Source organism: Phacochoerus africanus, chromosome 4 (assembly GCF_016906955.1).
Source record: "Phacochoerus africanus isolate WHEZ1 chromosome 4, ROS_Pafr_v1, whole genome shotgun sequence".
NCBI classification, from domain to species: Eukaryota; Metazoa; Chordata; class Mammalia; order Artiodactyla; family Suidae; genus Phacochoerus; species Phacochoerus africanus.
In genome coordinates this window covers 71,363,653-71,375,429 of record NC_062547.1, presented here as the reverse complement: position 1 = coordinate 71,375,429, position 11,777 = coordinate 71,363,653, and the positions used below count along the sequence as shown (strand labels likewise).

At 46.3% G+C, this 11,777-nt stretch overlaps 1 protein-coding gene across 1 annotated transcript; it reads left to right on the top strand.

Moving 5' to 3' along the window:
- The first annotated feature begins 11,204 nt into the window (after nt 1-11,204).
- LOC125125781 (cyclin-dependent kinases regulatory subunit 2-like) lies at nt 11,205-11,444 on the top strand. Its single transcript, XM_047777279.1, has one exon. The coding sequence runs from the start codon at nt 11,205-11,207 to the stop codon at nt 11,442-11,444; it is 240 nt and encodes a 79-aa protein (XP_047633235.1).
- The last annotated feature ends 333 nt before the right edge of the window (nt 11,445-11,777 follow it).

The following is an 11,777-nucleotide window of genomic DNA, read 5'->3' as shown; positions in this document are numbered from 1 at the left end:
ATCCTCAGCTGTCCTCAGTTGGCTCACCATGTTTGGGGATCTGAATCAAAGCTTGGTATGTCTGGACCTGCAGCAAGCTAGAGGTACTCAGAAAAAAGCATGAGACTGCATATCTTACAAATGATTTCTGAGGTCTGCAGCCCACCCAGGGGCCCTTCCCTATAGAGCCCCTCTTTGACCATGGGACCCCGGGCCCTAATCGAGTGACTCTTGAGATTCACCAGCACCTCCGTCTTCTGTGGCTCTTCCCATGATCCCACTCCAGCAATGGCCCCATTGGTCACCTAGATATTGGTGCATTTCTCCCCTCCCTCCTCTCCCTCTCCTCCAGTCAGTCACCTAGATCTCTTGACTTACCTCCTGAATGCCTCCCAAAACTTCCTCCAAAATATCTGACACAGAAATATAGCTGACAAAGGACCTATGGTCCAGCATACATAAAGAGCTCCTACAAATCAACAAGAAAAATGCAGACCCCCCCCCAAGGAAAAAATGGGCTTCTAACAAAAGTTGATCTCCAAATGGCCAATGTATAGAAACATTTCTTGTAGAGGCAAGAGGATGAGTGGAGAATGGAAGGAAATAACTCCCCCCCTCTTTTTTTTTTTTTTTTTTTTTTTGGCCATGCTCATGGCATTCAGAGGTTCCCAGGCCAAGGAATGAATCTGAGCCACAACAGTACCTGGGCCACTCCAGTGACAATGCTGGATCTCTAATCCAATGAGCTACCATAGAACTCCAGAAATAATTTTCTAAGAAGTACCAAGGGCCCAGATATAAGGTCTTTGTTGCAGTGATGTTCATAAGAGTGAAAATTTAGAAGCCACTGGAATGTCCATCAATGTGGGAGTAGAGAAATGGAAAAGAGGATGATCCTGTGCTGGAATATTAGACAGGAGTGAAAAGGGAACACATAGCTCCTCCCCACCTCTGTCTCTACATATATGTATTAGAGTTCCCTTGTGGCTCAGTGGATTAAGGACCTGGTATTGTCACTGAAACAGCTTGGGTTGCAGCTGTGGTGTGGGTTTGATCCCTGGCCTAGGAACTTCCAGGTAGGTGCTGTAGGTGTGGCAAGAAAGAAGGATGCATACATGGATCTCAAAAAGATACTGCTGAGTGAAAAACATATGATGATAGTGCAGTATGTTACTATTTATAAACATTAAATGCACACATGTGTTGTTTCCAGATACATCTCTTTCTGTGGAAGTAAATACAGATTATGGAAGTGATTCTCCCTGCTGGGAGCAAAGTGATTTTGTTCTGGGTACTTGCATCTTTCAAGTACGTCTCCCTGCAGTGGTCAGTGAGATCAGGTCACTGTAGATCAGTGGTCACTGGAGTCCAGTGGCCAGAGTGGAATGTAACCTGATGGTCAGTGCAGCTGGGCACATGAGTGTGATGGAGTTGGCCAAAGGGACCAGAGGGACTAGAGTGAAAATGGCCCTGATGCTACCATATGTCCAGGATATATAAAGAGCTCTTACAAATCAACAAGAAAAAGGCAGAAATGTCATAGGAAAAATGGGCCTTTATAAGAGACTCTCCAAATGGCTAATCAATGAAAAGATACTTGACATCATGAGTCATGAGGGAAATGTAAGTTCAAACCAAAATGCCATGACATCTACTAGAAAGGCTAATGTGAGAAAGACCATATCAAGTGACATTTCTATGCTGCTGATGGGAATATAAAATGACACAACCGCTTTGGAAAACTGGCAGGATCCACAAAGCTAAATGAACACCTACACTATGGTTCCTAGGAATAAACTCAAAGAAAATGCAGACTTACATTCACTGAAAAACCTATGAGAATGTTCCTAACACCTCTGCTTGTAATAATTCCAAACCATCTGAATGCCCAACAAAAGGGTGTGTCAATAAATTGTGGTGACTTCGAAATGGAACACGATATAGCAATGATTCTCAACCAGGGGTGATTTTTAGCCCTAAGGGGACATTTAGCCTCATCTAGAGACATTATTGGTTGTCAGAGCTTGGAGGAGGGGGCAGCGCTACCATCATCCAGGGGATGGACCCCTGGGATGCTGCTCAACATCCGACAATGCATGGGACACACCAGGAAATTTTCAGCCTCAAACTTCAGCGGTGGTTGAGAAACTCAACAATAATGACAATGAAAGCGAATTGTTGGAGACCACTGAAACTGCTGAACGATGCAGTAAACAAATTTGGCGCACGTGCAAAAGCACAACCACTAAGAGAGCTTTAGCATCACCTGCACCTGATTTTGCTCATTAACCCACGTCACCTTCCCTAATAAAAGTCATGAGGGCTAAAGCCTAGGCGCCTTTGTTCTGCAGAACAGAGCGCTTTATGGTCCCCCACTCTCTAGCTGTAAAAGAGTCTTGTGTGTTTTGTTATGCCGCGATGTCCCTCTTTAAGGATTGCCCTGCAGTGCTGGTCTCGGCAGAGTGGCGCCCAACATGGGGCTGGAAGAGAAGGTTGACCTCGAGCAGAGAAAAGAAAAATTAAGGTCTGCCACGAGCAGGAAAACGTGAAACTACAGACGATGGAAACGGTGGCCTTGCACTCGACAGAGTCGTGACCGTGAGTTGGCAAGTAGAAATTTTAAACCAGGATAACAATGGGGAAGAATCAATCACAAGAAATTAAACATTATATTCAACTGTGTACATGTATGGCGAAACAGTCAAGGGCTCGGGTAACAGAGTCTGAGATAAAAGAACTATTAGAAGCCGTGGTCAAATGTAATCCTTGGTTTCCAAGTAAGGGTCCTGTGGACCCGGAGGGTTGGCATCGTGTAGGAGAAAACTTTAAGTGTGTGCATCAGTCTGGGGCCTTTTTTTCCACATGGGGGTTGGCGAGGCACGTTTTGGAACCTTTGAGGAGCATAAATTTGAATCTAATCTCTCTTGTAACTGACAGGTTTTACACAGATGTACCTTATTCACGGCTAAAACTTCGAAATGAGAAATATGAGGCCTCTGTTTTGCTTGTTCGTATGTGTCTGTGTGGTGCATGTATGGCGTTGCCAAAATTCATAAGAGCTCTACTTAATTGGCTTAAAGGAAATTAAGCGCTTACATAAATTCTCAAAATACCTAAAGTGAATTAATTTTCGGTTCACGTGAACTGCAAAAAATTCAATAATCTATGTTTATTGTTAGATGTTTGTTGATCTAATACAGGCATGTCTTTGGAGTCATCAGCATTAAGTATAATGCTAGGTTTAATGGAGGAATGTAATTGCATTTTATTAAGATGAAAGAAAGAAAGTTTGGGAGTTCCCGTCGTGGTGAAGTGGTTAACGAATCCGACTAGGAATCATGAGGTTGCGGGTTCGGTCCCTGCCCTTGCTCAGTGGGTTAACGATCCGGCGTTGCCGTGAGCTGTGGTGTAGGTTGCAGACGCGGCTCGGATCCCGAGTTGCTGTGGCTCTGGCGTAGGCCGGTGGCTGCAGCTCCGATTCAGCCCCTAGCCTGGGAACCTCCATATGCCGTGGGAGCGGCCCAAGAAATAGCAAAAAAAGACCAAAAAAAAAAGTTTGTCTTAGCTTGTTATTTTGAATGGAAAGATAGGGGCCAGAATAATATGGATACAAAAAGTGATGGAAGGTTTGTGGGAAGTGGACAATGAGATGAGAATTTTGTGCATTGTTGGGACTAAGTTTAAAATTTCAGTAAACTAATTTTAAAAATTAGTGCAAAACGAATTTGGATTCGATCTCTGTTAAAAAAAGGTATTCTTAAATCAGGGCTATGGGAATTTCAAGACGGCCGCTTGGTTCTTCCCGGCTCCCTGGCAAACCCCAATAATGAAAAAGAACTGGTTAGAAAACGTGTTTTCCATTTAGGTAGACTTTCTACAGTCCTAATTTGGCTATATTTGGTAAAAATGAGGGTAATTTTAAAGAAAAAGACTGTTTTGATTGATATTCTTATTTTTGTGTGTCTTGATTAGTGTTTACTGTTTAAAACTCACCCCCCAAATAGTTCTTTGCTGTTATGTTATATTATTATAAACTTTAACTGAGTGATTAAGAAAAATAATTAAGCTTATTTCTGAAGCTGATTGCTGCAATCTGTCTCTGGGCAAATATCAGATGTCCCTTGATAATCAGGAGAATATACATTCTGGAAAAGTATCATTTAAAGGGTGGTCTCAGGAGTTCCCGTCGTGGCGCAGTGGTTAATGAATCCACTAAGAACCATGAGGTTGCAGGTTCGATCCCTGGCCTTGCTTAGTGGGTTAAGGATCTGGCATTTCTGTGAGCTGTAGTGTAGGTCGCAGATGCGGCTCGGATCCCATGTTGCTGTGCCTGTGGCATAGGCTGGTGGCTACAGCTCGGATTCGACCCCTAGCCTGGGAATCTCCATATGCCGCAGGAACGGCCCAAGAAATGGCAAAAAGACAAAAAAAAAAAAAAAAGTTGTCTCCAGCCTAGATAAAATGTTTCTTATCAGGAATTTTTAAGTGCCATATACACAAATAAAGAAAATTAACTCTTAAATTTATATTTCTCACTTAAGAAGCGCCTCTACACTGGAATGGTCTATAGAGAGAATTACTGGCTGCAAACTCACCCTAAAACAAGGCTCTAATAAGAAAAATACCACTGCATGGACAAAAAGACAACATCAGAAGTAGACCACTATCCCAAGATTGTCACACCTGACTCATACGGTTATTTTACTTCTGATTTACCCTGGTGTGTTTCTCCTCTCCAAGGCTCTTATTGTTGATGTTACTAGGTGGGATCTCCTCACCTGGCCAGTTAATACCTGCTCTGACCCAGAACGTAAATATGTTTTTTTCTAATGTTACTCAAGCTCAATCAGCAACAAGTGAGACTTTAGCCAAGGGATATAACTTTGCCAGGCTATATTAATTTAAAGTTAAAGGCTCCTTTATGTTGGGAACATTTAAATCATCTAGGATAACCAGCCTAATAGGAAATTAGGCTGAATAGACAAAGCCAATATATAATGTCCTTTAAAGATAAGAAATGCAAAAAAAAAAAAAGGTGGGGAGTTCCCATCGTGGCGCAGTGGAAACCAATCTGACCAGGAACCATGAGGTTCCTGGTTCCATTCCTGGCCTCGCTCAGTGGGTTGACAATCCGACATGGCTGTGAGCTATGGTGTAGTTCGCAGATGCGGCTTGGATTCCGAGTTGCTACAGCTGTGGTGTAGACAGCAGCTGTAGCTCCAATTAGACCCCATAATTGGAGCTGGGCACCTCCATAAGCCAAGGGTGCAGCCCCAAAAAGACCAAAAAGATGAAAAGAGACTACTAAGCCAGCTGAACAGGGTGAAATCTCTTAAATGAAATTTTTGTTTATGACTTTACTAATACTGCTATCTTTTTTTTTTTTTTTTTGTCTTTTTAGGGCTGCACCTGAAGCATATGAAGGTTCCCAGGATAGGGGTCAAATCGGAGCTACAGCTGCTGGTCTACACCACAGCTACAGCAATTCAGGATCTGAGCCATGTCTGCGACCTACACCACAGCTCACGGCAACGCCAGCTCCTTAACCCACTGAGCGAGGCCAGGGATCAAACCTACAACCTCATGGTTCCTAGTCGGATTCATTTCCCCTGAGCCACTACAGGAACTCCTGTTTTTTTATTTTAAATGATTTTTATTTTTTTTCCATTATAGCTGGTGGTTTGCAGTGTTCTGTTAATTTTCTTCTGTACAGCAAGGTGACCCAGTCACACATACATATATACATTCTTTTTTCTCCCATTATCATGCTCCATCGTAAGTGACTAGATACAGTTCCCAGTGCTATACTGCAGGATCCCATTGCTTATCCATTCCAAAGGCAATAGTTTGCATCTATTAACCCCAAATTCCCAGTCCATCCCACTCCTTCTCCCTCCCCCTTGGCAACCACAAGTCTGTTCTCCAAGTCCATGCATTTCTTTTCTGTGGAAAGGTTCATTTGTGCTGTATATTAGATTCCAGATATAAGTGATATCCTATGGTATTTGTTGTTCTCTTTCTAACTTACTTCACTTAGTATGAGAGTCTCTAGTTCCATCCATGTTGTTGCAAATGGCATTATTTTGTTCTTTTTATGGCTGAAGAGTATTCCATTGTGTATATATACCACATCTTCTTAATCCATTCATCTGTCGATGGACATTTGGGTTGATTCGATGTCTTGGCTGTTGTGAACAATGCCGCAATGAACATACGGGTGCATGTGTCCTTTTCAAGGAAAGTTTTGTCTGGATATATGCCCAAGAGTAGGATTGCTGGGTCATATGTTCTATATTTAGTTTTCTGAGGTACCTCCCTACTGTTTTCCATAGTGGTTGTACCAATTTACATTCCCACCAGCAGTGTAGGATGCTTCCCTTTTCTCCACACCCTCTTCAGCATTCGTTATTTGTGGACTTTTTAATGATGGCCATTCTGACTGGTGCCAGGTGGTGTGTGCTCTATTCGAATTAAAGTTTCTTTTTTTTTTTTTTTTGATCTTTTTGCTATTTCTTTGGGCCGCTTCTGCGGCATATGGAGGTTCCCAGGCTAGGGGCTGAATCGGAGCTGCAGCCACCGGCCTACGCCAGAGCCACAGCAACTCGGGATCCGAGCCGCGTCTGCAACCTACACCACAGCTCACGGCAACGCCGGATCGTTAACCCACTGAGCAAGGGCAGGGACCGAACTCGCAACCTCATGGTTCCTAGTCGGATTCGTTAACCACTGCGCCACGACGGGAACTCCTCGAATTAAAGTTTCTATAAGTTAAAAACCCTCCCCCCCGGAATTCCCTCATGGCCTAGCAGTTAAAGATCTAGCATTGTCACTGCTGTGGCTTTGGTTATAGCTGTGGTATGGGTTCCAGCCCTGGTCTGGGAACTTCTACATGCCGCAGGCACAGCCTCAAAATTTTACAAAATAAAACTCCTCCCCCTTCCTTCCACCCCTCTACCATATTCAGGCCTTATTAGCTTTTTTTTTTTCTTTTTAGGGCTGCAACTGCGGCATAAGGAAATCCCCAGGCTAAGGGCTGAATCAGAGTCGTAAGCTGCTGGCCTACACCACAGCCACAGCAGGATCCGAATTGTATCTGAGACCTACACCACAGCTTCTGGAATGCCAAATCCTTAACCCACTGAGCAAGGCCAAGGATCAAACCCACATCCTCATAGATACTAGTCAGATTCTTAACCCACTGAGCCGCAATGGGAACTCCAGGCCTCATTAACTTTGCAGTGCTCAATTGCCCCTCCCTCTCCCCTCTCCCCAGCCTATCCTCCAGACAGCAGCCAGAGGAGCTCTAGGGCACTCTTATAAGACCCTGTCCCTGCCTGCTCTAAACCCTTCCATAGCTCCCTACTGCCCTCAAGATTCGATCCAAGACTTTATGTACTTTCTTGGCGTCAATCCTGCTTATTTTGCAGTCTCCTATCTAGCTACCCTCTCTGCATCTTGCACCATTAAATTAACCTGCAACTCAGAACATGCTGCTTCAAACCTCCAGGCTTTTGCACCTGCTGTCCTAACTGCTTGACTGCCCTGACACTCTTGTCCTTGGAGGTTCCGCTCCCATGCCCCTTCTGCAGAAGTCTCCCCCTCCCTCAAACCTTCCCTTCCCCCAGCTCAAATCTAGTCAACACACACAGTTTTGTAAAATACAAGACTGAGTACCATGCAACACTGAGGCAGGAGAGTTCGTGTTGTGGTGCAGTGGGTTACAGCCACAACATAGTATCCATGAGGATGAGGGTTCCATTCCTGGCCCTGATCAGTGGGTTAAGGATCTGGCCTTGCCACAAGCTGCAGGTAGGTTGCCGATGCAGCTCGGATCCAGTGTGGCTGTGGCTGTGGTGTAGGCCAGCAGCTGTACCTTTGATTTGACCCCTAGCCTGGGAACCTACATATACAGCATGTGAGGCTGTACGAAGAAAAAAAAATCCTGAGTCCGGGACCCCAAGCATCCAGAGCTTGAACCCTGCCCATCTTCTTTCTCCAGCAATCCCAGTCTCCTCCCGCAGCTCTGCCCATCCAGAACCCTGGGCTCCCTCCTCCCACTACCAATTTCTGGAGGATTTCCCCACCCCTGCTCTGTAGTGGTTGCGAAAAGGGAAGTGGCGGAGGTGGGGGCGGCTGCTGCGGGGAAGTTTTCAGGGAGGTAATTTTAGGTCATTTCCACCCTCAGATCACACCCCCACTACCCCTGCCTCCCAGCCCAAGGCCTTGCGGGAAATGACAACAAGCAGCTTCGTTCAGAGCCACTAGCTTTGCAGACACTGACTCACAGAGCAGAAACACATCACCCAGGATCCAGCCCCTGCTCAGCCACGCACAAGCTGTGTGACTTTGGGCCAGTGCCCTAACCTCTCTGTGTCTCAGTTTCCTCACTCGCAAAAGGATAAGAGTACCCACCTCACAGGGCTGTTGAGGGATCAAACGAGTTTGTTTAAAATAGTCTCTGGGGAGTTCTTTTGTGGCTCAGTAGGTTAAGGACCCGGTGTTATCACTGTAGCAGCTGGGGTCGCTGCTATGGCACAGGTGCAATCCCTGGCCCAGGAACTTCCGCTTGCCTCAGGAATGGCCAAAAAATAAAAAAATTAAAAAAAAATTAAAATAGGAGATCCCATCGTGTCTCAGCGGTTTATGAACCCGACTAGTACCCATGAGGACAAGGGTTCGATCCCTGGCGTTGTTCAGTGGCTTAAGAATCTGGCGTTGCTGTAAGCTGTGGTGTAGGTCGAAGATGTGGCTCAGATCCCACGTTGCTGTTGCTGTGGCTGTGGTGTAGGCCGGCAGCTGTAGCTGATTAGACCCCTTGCCTGGGAACCTCCATATGCTGCAGGTATGGCCCTAAAAAGACAAAAAAAAAATTTGGCACCTAACTGCCCCATGATGGTTTCTGGCTGATGTTATTTTTAATGGTAGAGAGTCGGAGGACAAGTTCTGCATTTGAGAAATGGTCAGTAAAAGCCATTTCCCCCTCCCCACTCTGCCTCTCTGTCCCCAGGCTACTTTGTCCCAGGAAAGTTTGGAGACCAAGTTCAGGGTCTGAATTGATCCTTCAACTGCTGACCTTCAGCCCCATCTGTCCAGCAAAATTGCTCCGTGGCCTCCCCTGCCTGGGTGCTGAGGGCTGCCCATCCCCTCTCCCCTTGCCCTCACCCACAGAGGCTGGCAGTCATGGGGCTTCCTGCTACCCCATGCCTCTCCCCCTGGGCCAACACCAGGGACACCGCACATCCAGCTCAGACAGACACACCTGATCTCCAGTGCCTGCCTCGCACATATATCCAGATGTCTCTTGTCCAATCCAGCCCCTTCATTCCAACCTGTTGTTACCCTGTGCCCCCACTCAGCAGGGCACAGAGAGGGACATCGTGCCGCATGCACAAAGCCTGCCCTGCAACCTCCCTCCCACCCCTTCTCCTTCTTTTCCTGGTCCCACCAGCCTCCAGACACCCTCAGAAAACAGGCCCCTTTCACTCAGTTAGCTCTATGCACTGCCCACGTGGAGCCCCGTGATTGCTAATCAGAGCGTGATGCTCTCCTATAAAAACCAATTGTGGCTCCAGGAAGTCTGAGCCATGGCCACCCAGGCCTGAGTGGATGGTCACCCTCCAGCTGCCCCCTCGGGGCACATTGGGCTTCTGTTTCAGTGGAACCCTCTCTTGCCCAGCCCACTGCCTCTCTGCCCACCTGCCCCTTCAGCTGAGGGACATCTAGTCCTTGGGAAGTTGACTCCGACCTCCTACCCACGTCCTGAACATCCTGTTCTCACCCATGCCTCCCCCCACCCCCATCACACTGACCTGGAATGACCAAGGTCATTCATTAGCTTCGGATCACGGGTCCCGAGAAAAGCCCCTCCAATTAACACGGGCACCAAAACCCCAGAGCAAGGAAATAATAAGGGTTGATGGGAAGGAACCGTAACTTTCCAAAACAGAGTCCAAATTATGACAAGGAATTCGTTCTCCTTTGCAGTGAACAAGATGTGGGTTACAGTGGAAACTACTGCTAATTACCTGAAACAAGTTCATTGGACTTTGGGGAAGGAGCATCCCCCCATGAATTTGTATTTAGTAATTCACATGTATGGAGTTCCCATCGTGGCTCAATGGTTAACGAATCCGACTAGGAACCATGAGGTTGCAGGTTCGATCCCTGGACTCACTCAGTGGGTTAAGGATCCCACGTTGCCATGAGCTGTGGTGTAGGTCACAGACTCGGCTCGGATCCCGCTGGCTCTGGCGTAGCCCTGGGGCTACAACTCTGATTTGACCCCTAGCCTGGGACCTTCCATGTGCTGTGGGAGCGGCCCAAGAAAATGGCAAAAAGACAAAAAAAAAAATTCACATGTAATATTTCAGTAGCATTCTGAAAAGAGTCATTGGAGTGGGGAGGGGGAGGACCAACACTCACACACAAGAAAATAAACAGAAGTTACTTGGAGGGTATTGTGAGTTGAACAGTGTGTTCCCCCGCCAAATGATAGGTTGAAATCCTAAACCCCAGTAGCTGGGTGTGTGACCTTATTTGGAAATAGGGTCTTTGCAGATGTAATCAAGGTAAGATGAGGTCATCCTGAAGTAGCGTGGGCCCTAAACCCAATGACCAGTGTCCTTCTAAGAGAAATTTGAAGGAATTCCCATTGTGGCTCAGCGGGTTAAGAACCCAGTTAGTATCCACAATGATGTGGGTTTGATCCTTGGCCTCACTCAGTGGGTTAAGGGTCCTGGGTTGCTGTGAGCTGTGGTGTAGATTGAAAATGTGCCTCAGATCCCACATTGCCATGGCTGTGCCATGGCTGGCAGCTGCAGCTCCAATTCAACCCCTGGCCTGGAAACCTCCATATGCCATGGGTGTGGCCCTAAAAAGCAAAAAAAGAGAGAGAAATTTGGGAGTTCCCACTGCGGCACAGTGGGTTTGGAGTCCACATACAGTGGCTTGGGTCACTGCTGAGGCATGTATTTGATGCATGACCTGGTATGGTGGGTTCGAGGATCCATTGTTGCCACAGCTGCATCTCAGCGTCAATCCCTGGCCCGGGGAACTTCCATGAGCCTCAGGTGCGGCCATAAAAATATATGAAATAAAAATTTTTTTAAAAGAGAAATTTGTGGTCTGAGTCTTCGCCTTGGTCCAACCTGGACACGTGGCCCTCTGTGCCCATTCTTCATGCCCTGTTCCTACGGTCCTGCTCTGCCTACCCGCCCAACCACAGGATGGCTCCTAAGCAGATCTATTACTTGGACAAATACTTCAATGAGCATTATGAGTATCAGCATGTCATGTTACCCAGAGAACTTTCCAAACAAATACCCCAAATCCATCTGATGTCTGAGGAGGAGTGGAGGAGGCTTGGTGTCCAGCAGGGTCTAGGCTGGGTTCATTACATGATTCATGAGCCAGAACCATACATTCTTCTCTTGAGACAAACTCTTCCAAAAGATCAACAAAAATGAAGTCTCTCTGGGGACCGTCAATTAAATCTTTGTCAAGCTTAATGTATATGTGCATATAAGGTATTCAGTGAATACTTGAAAAATATACGAGTTATTCATCCATACCTGTGCATGAGCTATATTCTTCACAGCAACCGAGCTCAGTTAAATGCAACTGCAAGCAGGTTGTCATAAGGTGTTTAAGATAAAATGTCTTCTAGTCAGTTTTTCTCTGTCTCTTTTTTTTTTTTTGTCTTTTTCTAGGGCCATACCCGTGGCATATGGAGGTTCCCAGGCTAGGGGGTCTAATCAGAGCTGTAACTGCCACCAGCCTACACCACAGTCACAGCAGTG

Bases quoted from the DNA above. Each gene is read 5' to 3' on its own strand.
- LOC125125781 (XM_047777279.1), top strand. From the start codon at position 11,205: ATGGCTCCTAAGCAGATCTATTACTTGGACAAATACTTCAATGAGCAT.